At 40.8% G+C, this 15060-nt stretch overlaps 1 protein-coding gene across 1 annotated transcript; it reads left to right on the top strand.

Moving 5' to 3' along the window:
• The first annotated feature begins 1250 nt into the window (after nucleotides 1-1250).
• On the top strand, nucleotides 1251-3994 carry LOC105867275 (DNA primase large subunit). Its single transcript, XM_012757140.3, has one exon. The coding sequence runs from the start codon at nucleotides 2117-2119 to the stop codon at nucleotides 3638-3640; it is 1524 nt and encodes a 507-aa protein (XP_012612594.1). The 5' UTR covers nucleotides 1251-2116; the 3' UTR covers nucleotides 3641-3994.
• Nucleotides 3995-15060: the final 11066 nt, after the last annotated feature.

Raw genomic sequence — 15060 nt, 5'->3', positions numbered from 1 at the left:
CCGTTAGCAGGGGTCAAAGTTCTGTTCTCTGCTTCCAGGGAAAGCTGTCAGGGCGGGGCTGGAATGGTCCCGCTCAGCCAGAAAGTCTGGGTGTGGGGGTGGGGCTATCTGAGACCTGCAGTCTGGAGCGGGCCTCGCTTCTTTCCACCCTCCCCAACTCCGCAGCTACTCCTGGGTCTCTGCCAGCAGGCCAGACCACAAGCCACCAGGCCTCCCCGGACTGTGCTGCCAGCGGGGAGGTTCCCTGCACAGGAACGTCACCTGGGTTGGGTGCACGGCCTCCTCCTTGGAGGAGGGTTGCCCTCTAGGACGCCGATCCGCCCCTGGAGGTACACACGCCTCAGTAGGCTGTTCACGTATAACCCTCCTGTGCCCCAGGCAATGCTAGCCCTCGGTGCAGGGGATCTGGTCTGCAGGTCCGATCTCTGGGTCCCAGAGTTCAAACTGTATCCCCACCAGGGAGAGGATTTCCGGTCCCAATTCACCCACAGGTAGCCCAAACTGGGTCTATGTCTCTCAGCCTCTGAGTCGGCACTGTTCTCCTGGGAACAGTGTACCAGCAGCACCTGGGTGGGCGGGCGGGTAGGGAGCTCACAGTCTGAGTTCCCCTGAGTCAGCTGTAGGGTCCCAAACGGGAAGGTCCCATTCCCTGGAGGTGCCTCCGGCTGGTGGCTGTATTGTCTCTCTGGGCAGCCGGGGGTAGGATCGGCGGAGGGGAGGAGGAGGCAATATGGCGCCTGCCTCTCGGCTGAGGTCTGTGCACACGGAGGTGCCCGGAGGAAGTTGGGAACCTGGTGCCACGTCTGCTACAGGCTCACCGTTGGCAGGTGGCGGCGGTCTCTGGGCTGGTGTCAGCAGGTCTCTCCACCCGCTGGGGAGCCCACCAGCAGTCCCGAATGCAGGGGAGGGTCAACAGCAAATCTACCTTCCCTTGTCGCTGGTTTCCGGGCTGCTCTGGTGGTCTCAGCCTCCAGTTCTCCTTCGCAGCCTCCTCCCGTGGAGTCTCCCGGGGTCTCAGGTACCCCTCCTTCCGGCCCTTGTCCGCTGTATGCTCGTCTTCTTGCTTCTTTCCTCTAATTTCTGCTAGAATCTGTCTTTTCTGCAGAGACACTCTGTCTAGCGGTGTTATTCGTCTGCCATCTTGCTCCGCCCCCTCCCCCCCCCGTATTTTGCTTTTTATTTTAACCTTTTTTCTAAAAGTGAGGGACAATTCTCTCTCAAAGGTTAAAATTCAAATAAAGGAGATCAATCTCTCTTTTTTGAATGTAAATATTTATAGCAGCTTTATTCACAAATGAAAAAACTGGAAACGACCCAAATGCTCGCCCAATGGTGGAATATCTACACAATGGGACGCTATTCATCAGCGTAAGGGAGCTTATTTGTGGAACAACACAGATGAGTCTCACACGCACTGGCCTGAGTGAAAGAAGTCAGATTGAAAGAGTTGTATATTGTATGATTCTGTTTATAGGACATCATAGAAAAGGCAAAACTGGAAGTATCAATCGGATCAGTGGCACTCAGGGCTGGGGCTAGGGAGAGGGGATTTACAACAAAGGAGCATGAGGAAATTTGGAGGATGATTTAAATACTCCATATCTTGATTATTACATGTCTGTATGTGCTTCACAAAATACAACAAAATGTATATCTAGAAAGAAGGAATTTATTGCATTTAAATCATATACTTCAATATACCTCATAGCTAAAAATTTCTGGCTGATTGGACTTTTTACACAAACAGAAAGAGAGATAAAGTAAGAGAAAAAAATACAAGAGAAGAGAGGGGAAGGAAAAGAAAAGAGACTGATGTGATGGAAAAGGGAGAAAGATTTTTAAGATTCCTTGGTAAAATGATGTAATTACTAGTTGACTATAATACAAGTGTGGTGTTTAACTGACTAAAATTGCCAGATACATGTGAAGGACATATTAGAGGAATAAAGGAATGCCCATAAAATTTGAGTGCCCATAAGAAGAGTCTCCAAAATAAGGGCAAATAAAATATATTTAGACTTCCGTTTCCGGTTCCATACAAACTCTCCCGCCACCAGGGAAGAGCGGCTGTCAGCGTTTGCGTTTTCCCGCGTCTGGGTGCTTGCGAGTGACCAAAATGCAGTTTTCTGGAGGAAAAAGGAAGAAGCTGAGATTGGCAGGTGATCAGAGAAATGCTTCCTACCCTCATTGCCTTCAGTTTTACCTGGAACCACCTTCTGAAAACATATCTTTGACAGAGTTTGAAAACTTGGCTATTGATAGAGTTAAATTGCTAAAATCAGTTGAAAATCTTGGTGTAAGCTATGTGAAAGGAACTGAGGAATACCAGAGTAAGTTGGAAGCCGAGATTCGAAGGCTTAAGTTTTCTTACAGAGAAAACTTAGAAGATGAATATGAACCGCGAAGAAAAGATCATATTTCTCATTTTATTTTGCGCCTAGCTTATTGCCAGTCTGAAGATCTTAGACGCTGGTTCATTCAACAAGAAATGGATCTCCTTCGATTTCGATTTGGTATTTTACCCAAGGACAAAATTCAAGATTTCTTAAAAGATAGACATTTGCAGTTTGAGGCTATAAGTGACGACGAGAAGGCTTCCCGAGAAAAGGACATTATTGCTTCATCACCAAGTTTAAATGGGGCTATCTTGGAGTCAGAGTCGGTTTATAAGATCCCTTTTGCTGATGCTCTGGAGTTGTTCCGAGGAAGGAAAGTCTATTTGGAAGCTGGCTTTGCTTACGTACCACTTAAGGATATTGTGGCAATCATCCTGAATGAGTTTAGAGCCAAACTGTCCAAGGCTTTGGCATTAACGGCCAGGTCCTTGCCTACTGTGCAGTCTGATGAAAGACTTCAGCCTCTGCTCAACCGCCTCAGTAATTCCTACACTGGCCAAGATTACAGTACACAGGGAAATGTTGGAAAGATTTCTTTAGATCAGATTGATTCGCTTTCTACCAAATCCTTCCCACCTTGCATGCGTCAGTTACATAAAGCCTTGCGGGAAAATCACCATCTTCGTCACGGAGGCCGAATGCAGTATGGCCTCTTCCTGAAAGGCATTGGTTTAACACTGGAGCAGGCACTGCAGTTCTGGAAGCAAGAATTTATCAGAGGAAAGATGGATCCAGACAAGTTTGATAAAGGTTACTCTTACAACATCCGTCATAGCTTTGGAAAGGAAGGCAAGAGGACAGACTATACACCTTTCAGTTGCCTGAAGATTATTCTAACCAATCCACCAAGCCAAGGGGATTATCACGGGTGCCCATTCCGTCACAGTGATCCAGAGCTGCTGAAGCAGAAGTTGCAGTCGTACAAGATCTCTCCCGGAGGGATAAGCCAGATTTTGGATTTAGTAAAGGGTACACATTACCAGGTAGCCTGTCAGAAATACTTTGAGATGACACATAATGTAGATGATTGTGGCTTTTCTTTGAATCATCCCAATCAGTTCTTTTATGAGAGTCAGCGTATTCTGAGCGGAGGTAAAGACATCAAGAAGGAGGCCGTCCAACCAGAAACCCCTCAACACAAAGCAAATGTCCAGAAAACCAAGGATGCATCATCCGCTCTGGCCTCGTTAAATTCCTCTCTAGACATGGATATGGAGGGACTAGAAGATTACTTCAGCGAATGATTCTTGGGCGGTTTAGGAGCCCCTTTCCTCTCTAGCCTTCATTCCTACTTTTACGATTCTGCCTTTTTCTTTTTTAACTTTGTTCAACTTCTCCCTTCACCTCTCCCCAGTCCCTCCTCATGTACACACACTCACTAGGAAACCATGCGTGCAGGTAAACACAGAACCACGCTATGTTTTGCTTTGGCAAAGGGGAGGAGGAAGAGTTTCTATTAAAATCTGTCATTTGAATGGTGTGATTTAAATCCTGTTTTAGGAGATAAAAACAGCTTTCTGGACTGATTAAAGCCCAAAAATACAGCTAAAACCATTTTTATTTTAACCCTTATCACTTTGTCATTTTGACTCCATCCTTTTGCCCATTTTTGCTAATAAATATCAAAACATCAAAAAATATATATATATATATTTAAAAGTATGTCATCTTAGAGTAACCAAAATAAAAAATGATGCCTCTTCCACTTGCCTATGGCTCTATTATGAACCCTTCCAGACCTGAGGGCATGTGCTTATCTACACAGCTGTCTTAGAATAAAACAGGAATATTCAGGACACTGCCCCTCCTTCCTGCCCCCACCCCAGGAATAATCTCTTAAAAGGAGGGATCTAATAACCTTAGCTCAACCATGTAAAAGCATAGAGGTCTCAAAGTTGTAGACCTGAAGTCCAATAGTCAGTGTTGAAACCTTGGGTAAATCTCTCAAGTTTTTGACATTTCAATTTTCTTGTCTGTAAAAGGAAGATATTGTATAAAATGATATCTACAATAAAACTGAAAATCCAGACAGGTGGTAGGGCAGGCATTAAGCATGAGGAGAGTTCCAGAGCCTGAGTATAACAAGAGGCCAGGGGAGACAGACTAAGAGTGTGACAGAGCTTTACTCTTAAGAAAGGTTGGGTATCTATCTAGCAAGCTAAAAAGACAGGTGGCATCCAGGAAGGGAATACGGTCACTAAAGTAAAGTTAGTGGAGATTGAGCCTCCTGAACAAGGGAAAATTTCAGTTTGCAGAACTGGAGCTTATGAACAAGGCTGCTTTTGCTGGAAGGATGGATGTGCTGAGTGTAGAGCCAATGTTCCTTAAAGCACAGAGCTCCTTCCAGCATGCCCGTCCTAAATCCTACCTTGGCGATTGGGATTAGGAGAGCCTGGTCCAAGAAGGGGGCAAGGGAGTCTGTAGGAATGTGAGAAAAGAAGCTGGGGGTTTTAAGACATTAAGACTTTCTCTGAAAGTAACCAACAGAAGAATGAAGATCTCATTAGCACTTTTGCAGAACCAGAAAACATTGTCTTAGATAGTTTTTATGGCTGTCAGCCCAGAAACCTCCCTGTAAACCATTTGGAAAATTGTGTTTGTCAACAGAAAATTAAAATGCCTTTAATGGTAGTTGCTTAAATGTCATCTCTTGTTTTCACCACAGTCTCCTTTCTGGGGGAGAAATCTTCAAATTTGTCATTATTATTCTCTCTTAGAAGTGGCTCGAGGCAGTTGTTGTAGGAAACACAAACCAAAATACAACAATCAACTTCCGAATAGGATGCCAGTGTTGTGTATGGAAGCAGCATGCAAGCCACAAAGGGAGGAGTGTAGCAGCAGATTTGTCAGGTCGCCAATAAAACACAATGTCTAAATTCCCATAACTGCATCTGCCTTTAGAATATTTCATGTTTTCCAAATCAGACCTGGGGGGTTCTGGAGTGATAAACAATGACACCCTAAGTAGCAAAGTATTAATTAATCAGTGCTACTTTGAAATTTGTAACTGAAAATTAATCAGGTGGCCCTATTCAGGGGAAGAACATAATTATGTGATAATGTTGTTCATTTTACACATGGAAAAATCCCAGAGCAGTTAGGGGTCCTATTAAGTCATTTGTATTTTTCAACTATTTATTTAGATCCCACTTTTCTGGACTTGATTTGTATGCCGTTGCTTTCTATGTGAGTTAATCTCTACATCCCTCTGCTTAGTTTCAATACAATATAGTGTAGTAAAAAGAACTTTGGATTTTTGTCTCATGTTTCCCACGTATTTGCAGAGAGTTATGGAGTCAGTCATTTAAGCTTTCAGAGATTCTCTCCGTAAGGATAATCATACCCATTTCACGATCTTGTCATGAGAAGGGAACCCAGGGAACCTCTGTGCAAGGTCGGGTAGTAGCAAATGTTAGCTTCGTTTCATGGTCTACAACCGGCCCCACCCTACTAACCATGTTTCCTGCTCCTAAACCTACAACCTTCACTCTAGCCAGGCAAATCTCCTTTAAGTTCCTGTCATGCTAATTCTCACTTCCTGCGTTGGGTTATGTTACTGTGGCCCCACCCCTTTGTCTAATTTCTACTCATCTTTCATCTGCAAGGCAAACATGTAAGTTTCAACAAAATGGAAGTGAGTCATGTTGTTTTATTTTACTCCTACATCTAATATCTTTTCTTGGCTACATACTCAGGTAGACAGCCATTCCTTAACTTCAAGAGATCATGGAAACTGCATAATATAGACTTCCTGAAGTTCATCTTGGTAACATTTATTTTAAAGTTCTACAAATATTTATTAATTGCCTACTATGCAGAGGATATAAAGCTGAAAAAGAATCAATTTCTTTTCTCCTAAGCCTATTATTCCCTTAGAAAGAAATGTGAATGATACTGTGTGTTTTATTTTTCACTCAGCTAGTAATTATGAAGTAGCTTGTGTTTTTATATTTGGCGAAATTGAGGCCATAGTTAACCCTTTGCTTGTATTTCCTGGATAGTTGAATGGGATTATGGAATTAACACTTTAAATAATATGTGTATGATGATTTTTAAACAATATGCTATAGTGTTCCATCGAGGACATTTAAAATTCAAAATTGGGACAAAAACAAACTGAACAATTTTTTTAAAGTTTCAAACAGATTATGGATTGGTAATTGATTCATTAGGAGTTAAACAAAAGGCTTAGCGGTACAGTGATGTAACCAGAACATTCTCAAGAGGTGAGTTACATTTATCCGTCAAATGAAAAGTATGTGTTTAAGTACTAGAATACATGTCAATCCATGTGATTCTTTGTCTTCAGTCAATGGAAAGTAAATCTGTATTAACTATGTTGAATGCATTATGTCAGCTTTATTCGCAGCGTTAATATTTGAACTCAGAACCACTACCATGATTCATTATTTCTGGCCTAGAAGCTTAGTCTGTACTCTTCTAGAACATTCTCCTTATACACCATTGATTTTCCTGTCTCATAGACTGAAACTTATTAACTTGTTTCTTATGCTCACTAAGAAAATCTTATTTCTTAGAAAATATAGAGAAAGCAAAGATGTGCTTCCTGGCAACGTTTAGTGTGGGCTGTTGTGGTAAGGAATTTTTATTGTTTTTTTTTTTTTTTTTTTTTTTAGGTAAAAGAGAGGTATGCTTTTCTTCTGTGAGAAGGTTACTTTGGAATGATGATCTTAGGCCCTTGAAGTTGCCCATCTATCTGAGAACCTGCTGAGCATGATTACAAATCATGAGTTGGACTTAGGTTTTTCCCAAGCTGGCTGCAGAGACAACTTGTCTAGGCTTCCAGAGAACAGCCACAGCCCACAGAGAATGTGTGTTTACCCAGACCTTTTCCATGGTTTACTTCTGAAAATTGGTTCAACCACATGGGAATCTAGTTAGACTCTTGGAATTATAATCTTTGACTGGTACATAACCCAAACATTTTTTATAGGATTTAGAAATCAGATTGGAGCTTAGAAAATGAAAGAAGAACAGTAAGAGTTCAAATCCAAACCTCTTTGAGGTCCACCTGAAATCTACCTTGTCAGGCATACGTTCCCACTACCAAATCATCCATCTTTACTAGAGGTAATAGCAGGAAGCAGAATTGTAGTGAGACACGGTGAAAGATAATTTCAATCCTCATACAGCCCACTTGGGAGGTAAAAGAATATAAAAATTTCCTTTGTGTGTGACCTCCTATTAAATTAGGCATATTCTACCCAGGTGCTTAGGAGGATAGATATTTCTTGCATATAGTTGATTTTATACCATACTCCTGTAGTATTTCATCTGTGAACGAAGATTAGTGCTACGGGCGATAAATTGAAGTGTAGGTTGATACATAAACACTATCTTTAGGAATCTGCTATTATATCTGAATTTCTAAGTACACAAAGGGAATAATTAAGACTGATGCTTTATTTGAAAATGCATTGTTTTTCTTGTTAAGAATAAACCATAGTAACTGATAGAAAGAAAAAGCTTACCCATAGTAGAAAGCCAGAAAAAAACTTGCTATGCAATGAAGAACTTACCGTTTCTAGTTCTAACATTCGGTAGCTGAAAGCGGATCATTGCTATAAAGAAGTATTTACCAATTTTAAAAGGTCTTGGCCCATCATAGCTAGTGTTAGATTTGGAATATAGCTTTTGTTGCCAAGGTGACAAACACTTATAAATATAACACATCTTCTAATGTGCTTTTAACTTGGTATTTTTATGGCTTTTAAATCAGATACCATTAGCAAATATATTAGGTAATTTAGCTGAAAGACCATTTTCCTCTAACACTTTTTGTTACATTTCCCCAGGTATTTCAGTAAATGTCTGTTGTGACATTCTGCTCCTGCTAGGCTTCCAACGTAAGGGGATACATAAAGTACATCTGGTAAAGATTAACATATATTACTTTGCCTTTTTTGTATTGATCACTGAAAAATGTATAAAAGAGAGTTAAATTTGTAGTCTCCTTGAAGAGCAATCATTGTTCCTATTGTTATTTTAGGGTCTATACCTCCTCCCCCAAATAATAGTCTGGCTTTAAGATTCAATACACAGAGGAAAGGGTTTTGAGGGCAGCATAATAACTATACATTAACAGTCTCCCAAACCACCACACCTAAATGCTTTCCCTTATATGTGTGTGTGTGCATGCGTGTGTGTGCATATATTAATATATATACACACATGGATATATAAAAAAGACTATAAAGAAAATAATTATAATAGACCATCTGGAGCCCTAGTATTTCCACAAGTCTAAGTTTATAGTTCTAAACAAAAAACCCAAAGCACAGTCAGGGAAGAAATCAGCTCTAAATGTATTCACTGGATTCTTAAAAGAAGGCTTGTGAGGTGGACATATTTGTCGCCTCACAAAGATAAAATCAGATGAGACATATTTAGTTTAAATCCAAGTTTGTACTCATTGTATGGAAATTCTTCTTAGAAGACTGTCCAAAAATTCATTCATTCTTTTATCTTTTATTCATTCAACCAACAGAATTTCAGAAGCATCAACTATGTTCCAAGCACTGGAGATACAAAGATGAGCAAGTCTTGGCCCTCAAGAAGGACAGAATATCAGGAAAGAGGCAGGCAAATCAATGAAGTATTACAAAAGGATGATAAACGCTGAGTCTGCACACAAAAGACAGGGTCAGAGAAGAGTCCCTAAAGAGGAAAGACTCTGATAATTGTTTTTAAAGAATCAAGATGGAAAAGAAGGATGTATATTTTATTTAAACAGCAAAATTCTTGAGAGTCGGTGTTTTGTATAATCAATCTAGAATTGCTGTGTCCTTACTGTGTGATCTTGAATGCTGCTCTGTGCCTCAGTGACCCTCCTATCTAATGTGGGTAATCATCCTTGCTGCCCGCATGGCCCACGGAGAACTACAGATAGGAATACTGGGATGCGGGTGGTGTAGCCATTTAAATTCTTTGGATAAGAGCGACACTATGCAAACACACAGCATCCTTATTATTCCAAGCGGTAGCATTTTGGATAATCACCGTATAATGCTGCACCTCTGTGTGTGTGGCTTGTTTCTTTATAGAAAGGCAAGTGCTAATGTTGAGTTTCTCTAATAACTTTGGAAGCAATTTTAATCCAGCAGACAAAAAAAGAATAATCTTTAGAGTAAGTTAAATCCCTTTGTATTTGAGTAGATTTTGTTATTTACCAAGGTCTTAGGCAATTTCACCACAATTATGAAAAGTAGTGCCCAGCAAGCACGGCTCTCTCAGCGAATATCTGAAAGACACTATTGCAGACAGGCCGCAGCTTCTTCCCAACAGACACAACTCGTGTGTGTGTGTGTGTGTGTGTGTGTGTGTGTGTGTGTGTGTGTGTGTGTGTGTGTCTGGGGCTTGCCAGAAAGAGCTGGGAACAAGCTGAGACTGGCTAGCATACCTGAGGCAGCTGTTACACTGTGGCGCCTGGATTCTTCTCTCAGACTCCAGGCTGGCTCTCCTCCTCCTCCTCCTCCTCCGCCTCCTTTCATAGTCTCTCCAACTTTATCTCTCTCTCTCTCATTGTCTTTCTTCTTCCTCCTTGTGACTTGGTGGGAGATTCCTATGGCCTGAGACCTGGCCTGGCCCTGCCGCCAGACATTCTGGGGCTTTCTGGCTGGGGGAAGAACCCACACTGATGGAAGAGTGAAGTCCCAGAGAAAAACAACCCTTAGCATTCTTATCTGTTTCATCTTTCCCTTTTTACATTCATTCTCATTCTCTCTGTCTCTCTGACTTTGGTTTCTGTGCTGGAGATTAGCCATGAATTGGTGTGGCAGCCAGGGAGAGGGACAGTTCAAGGCAGATCTACTCTTGGGTCCTGAACCTTGCTTTGGGCTTTACCAACAAGACACCGTCAATCAACTTGAGCTGGGAGTTGCCAACGCAGTCCAGCCATTCAGGGACAAAAGCAGCAGCCTGTTTGAGGAGCCTGTAGGAACCCCTCCTGTCCCCTCGGAAGTCACGCTGCTCAGAAGGCTTCTTCCTCCAGGGGATGCCAAGGAGCAGGGAGGTCACCTAGCAAATGGCTGGAAGGATTTCAGAAAAATTACACAAAGAGAAATCTTACTTTTTCCTTTTAATCTGGCCTTTCACAGTTTGAGATAGTTTTCCATAGGCTGCCATTGGAATTGGATGTAATTGGTATAGCGAACCGGGATGAAATTTTCCCAAGATGAAAAAATGCCAGTGTCAAACCAGCATGGGAAAAGCAAAGAACCCTAGACCCCTGGAGGCTCGAGTGCCCTCGACAAGGGGAAAAGGTATGCATTGCCAGTGGAAAGGCCAATGATATTAATCCTAAGAGATGGTCTCTGGTTTCATTTCACGGACGCGGGACCCACTGACAGAAAAGAGCAATTACCTATAGTCATTTGTTTTTTAATTTGACAAAGATCCCAATCATGGCGGATTAGGTACACTTAATATCTCAATTAATAAGCCTTCTACAATAGTAACATGTCAACTTTGGTTCAAGAAATCCACTCCGGTTGATAGCCATCCAGGAAACGTCTTTCATGCTCACATATTAAATTTAATCTGCCACCCCTGTTTTATAAGACTTTGTATTCACCTGTTGAAGAAAAGATGCTTATTTTATCATTCCAATTTAACAGCTTGCTTAGCAAAGTTGATAGGTAGGAGTTTAGATGATATTCATTGAATGCCTATTTTGTATATTTACAAAAGAGGTAGGTTTAAGGGAGTTACCCAGAAGCAATATGTGTTTTTTTGGGTTTTTTTGTCCCACTGTTATCCTATTGGTCTTCCTTTCATTCAGCAGATTTATCTGTCATGAAGAATTTAAGTTTCATATTTTCCTCTGTCAGTCGTGAAAAGGCCTGTCAGCTGGGGCTTACACTACAGTTTGCCAGAAGGCCTATAGCACACAATGACAATACAATCTTATATTTGTGCTCCCAGTCTCCAGATAATCCCCCACTTTCCTCCTCTGCAGCCCAGTTATGATCAGGCTTAAGTTGCATATTCTGTTTTGAGCCAGATTTTGCTGATAAATGCTATCAGCGAGACTGAAATGAAATACAGCAGGTTTAGCTCTTATTACCAGCATCGAACATGCCTTGAGAGTTTTGTGTGTGCTATGGAGACAGGGTTGTATAAAACCATTTAATTCACAGAAACTATATAAAGGAATGTTAATGGTTTTTATCTGTTGAATGTTCCCAGGTCCTTTATTCATATACCTGAAAACACAGACCTTTGATTAACATTCTGTGGGGCTGTACCTGAGATACCAGGCCATTTCCGGTGTGGACATCATTTTGAGAGAAAACTATACAAAGTCTTAACAATATTTATCATACCCTGCAACATAAGACACTTTGTTTTTGCCATTTTTATCCTGAGTTCACACATATACCTAATCTCAGAAAGATTTACATTTCCCATACCCCTACAGAAACCACCACGGTCTCATTAAATAGAAACCATATAATAGTCAGAGGCCTGCAAACCATTCTTTTTATAACTTACTGGGTCTGCACAAAATGTGAAGGACTGGTACATTAGAAAAATGTCTCATTGCCTCAGCCAAGGAGAGGGAAGGGTTAATCATCATTCCTAGAACTCTGGAGTGGAACAAAAGCTTGCAGCCTGACACCAAAATAACATCACAATGAAAAGTGAAATTGCTTCTCAGGCTAAATTGCTTCATTTGAAAATTGTAGTGATACTGAGAACAATTATGTCACTTAAACTTTCACAATTTTGTTTTTATAAATCAGTTATAAAACTATCATGTGGTTTAAATGCAATTATTTAATAAGGGCATTTGTAATTGTCCAACATAATCAATTATGCTTCAATCAGGCTTTTCTCTGAGACTATATTTTTGTTAGCGTCTAAGTCTTTCTTATGGTAATACATACTTTTTGAAAAAGCCAAATAAAATCATTGTTTTCCAGAAAAATTCTTTCCCCTCCTCTGATTGTAAAGCATTTCCCACACTGCAAACTGAATCTCAGAATTCTTTGTGGTTTTTTTTCCCCCCTTGGCTTAGAAACTAAACATCTACTCAAAGCATGAGAAGAGAAAACATATTGCTAAATAACAGGGAAGTGAAAGTTGGTTCTTCAAGAGTCATGATAGTGTTGTCAAGTGTGTTTTCCGAGCTGAGACAGGGGCCAGAGCCCAGAGAGCGAGGAGTGGTGCCTGTGAGTTACCCAGCAGGGGCCACGACAATGTTGGTACCACAAGTCACAGATCATGACTGATTTTCTAAGAAGGAGGAGGATTAATTATGGGCTGAGTCTAGGGGCACTTTGGCCTCCCCGAGACTATAGGATTTTAGTTGCTGTGTTGTGCAATTTGTGGGCTATTTGGTCCACTTTGGACAGCCTAGAGAGCTATGTTTTCCTTCCACACTTCAACTGAAGTCTCTGCTAATGCCTTCCCCCTGTGTTCTGCTTGGTTCATCCTGGCCTCTGATCTCCAGGCCCACTTGCATGACCAAGAGGCTTCTCATGGAGCCAGGTGCTCAGCCTCTCTTTCCTCTCTCTCTTTCGTTGACAGACTCTCCCTCACCTTGAATTCTCTTTCATGTTTTCTTTTTCTCTAAAGACTCTCACTATTTCCCTCTCCTCTTCCTTCAACCCTCTTCTCTCTGCTATACATCCTGCTGTAAAAGGAGCTGCTCCTACTTAAAAGTATTTCCTCATGTCAGATCACTCTTTGGAGGAATTCATGAGTCCTGATGGTGATTGCAAGATGTTTAGCTTCAGCCACGTGGATTCCACATAAACTGGAGCAGGGATCCCAGCAAAGTCATCACCATACAGGAGCCAGTGAGTTTGTTGTTTCGAAATCTAAATCTGATAGTGTATCTTCCCAGCTTAAGACCAGTTCATGGCATTCCCTTATTTTAGGGTAAAAGTCAAATGTCCTGTGTACTCTGTCCCATTTAGTTCTTGAGTTTTTCTTATATTTTCTTTCCCTTCCTTCTTTGTTCCAGCAGCATTCGACTTCTCTCTAAATTGTCTACTTTCTCCTCCAGCCCAGGGCCTTCACACCTGCTGTTCCCTTTGATTTTGATACTTTTCCACCCCAATCCCAGTCCAAACCCCACATTTCTTACCAGGCTAACTCTTACTCATTTCTCTTCTTTCAGACCAAGCTCCACTACAGGAAAACCAACTCTGATCCCCTGAACCAAGTAGGTCTCCCTGCCATTATAGAATGATGGACCTTTCCTTTAAATTGATTATTCCACTTCTAATGTTATATTTATCTGTGCTATTATTTGATTATTATCTCATTCCAGTGGCCCTTCCTTGAGAATAGGGATATGATCTTGGCTTTTTCTGGTATCTCTGTACTCAACAGACACTGAGTTTATTTCTGTTGAATGAATGAATTCTTTGGAGTTCATAGAAGTTTTGTGCCAAACAATAAGGAAAGCAAATTTCCTAAACCTGGGTCAAGCAGTAAGGTTTTGAGAGCACCCTCATGTGTTCACAGAGAAATATACAGTGACAAATTAAAAACAGCATAACCTTGAGCAGAAGAACAAATAAATAAATTGTGCTATGTTCATAAAACATAATGCTGTGCAGCAGTTAAAATTAATTAATTAGTGCCATATGTGTCTACCTGGTTAAATCCTCAAAGCATATACATAAAAAAGTGGTCATAATAAAAAATATAGGTGTTGGTTTATTTTGCCTAGAGTCCATGTAAGGAGTAGTCAGAAACACAACAGTGGTAACACAAGTAAATATAAAGACTGGGAATGAAATTTAGGAAGTGTGGGAAGATGAGGTCTTCAAAGTTCTTTCCTTCCTTTCCATGTCATTCCCTAGCCAGATTACAGTAGGAGATGTGTAATCAATCCCTGTTCTTTTTTTTGGCCACATTTCTAGTGTTTATTTCTGGGGCAGTTCTTAATTGTACTTGGGAACAAATGTATTTCCAAAGGGTAAAGATTAGAGAATCATTTATAAATGGAAAAAGTAAAAGGAAATAAACTAGAGAATAGTAACAATATACAAGAAAATCAATAATATACAAAAAATAGTGAATTTAGTTCCTCTTTTGAAATACTCTATAGAACTAAGTATTAGAAAGACAAAGCAAGCAAACAAACAAACCCAACAAGACTTAGAAGATTTCAGAGGCCCAGTGGAAAGTTGGAAATTAAGTGAAATAGATAAGAATTATTTAAGATTTAATTTTTCAGCCCTCAACTCTAGACTGGAAGACAGTAAGCAAGGAAGTGTCTAATGTAAGACAGTAAGCAAGGAAGTGTCTAATGCATTATGGCCTTTTTCACATGGTAAACTGCCTGTCTTTTGTGTTTATAGAGAATTGATAAGTTTTAGAAGCCACTCTTTCCTAAAGCATTTTCCTTATTCATTTGCTACAATGACTTCATATCCACTTTCCTTATTGACTGTGATTCAATGTGTTGAAGAATACTCCTGAAACCCCAGTATTTTAGAATAACAGAAAGGTTTTATTTTTTAGATTAGATGAGGAAACTAATGCTTGGACAGTTAAGGTAACTTTCCAAGGACACCCAGCTGTCACCCAGCAGACTGGGAACCAGAATGCAGAACTCTTCATTCCTGGCTGTTGTTCTTCCTGACGTGCCACATGTCATGCCTTGTCTGGGGGCTCTCATGTAAAC

This window comes from Microcebus murinus, chromosome 9 (genome assembly GCF_040939455.1).
Source record: "Microcebus murinus isolate Inina chromosome 9, M.murinus_Inina_mat1.0, whole genome shotgun sequence".
Taxonomy (NCBI): domain Eukaryota; kingdom Metazoa; phylum Chordata; class Mammalia; order Primates; family Cheirogaleidae; genus Microcebus; species Microcebus murinus.
Note: the sequence above shows the minus strand (reverse complement) of the source record. Positions and strands in the feature narration are given on the sequence as shown.

What these genes read in the sequence shown, in the direction of transcription:
- LOC105867275 (XM_012757140.3), top strand. Translation starts at nt 2,117, where the DNA reads ATGCAGTTTTCTGGAGGAAAAAGGAAGAAGCTGAGATTGGCAGGTGAT.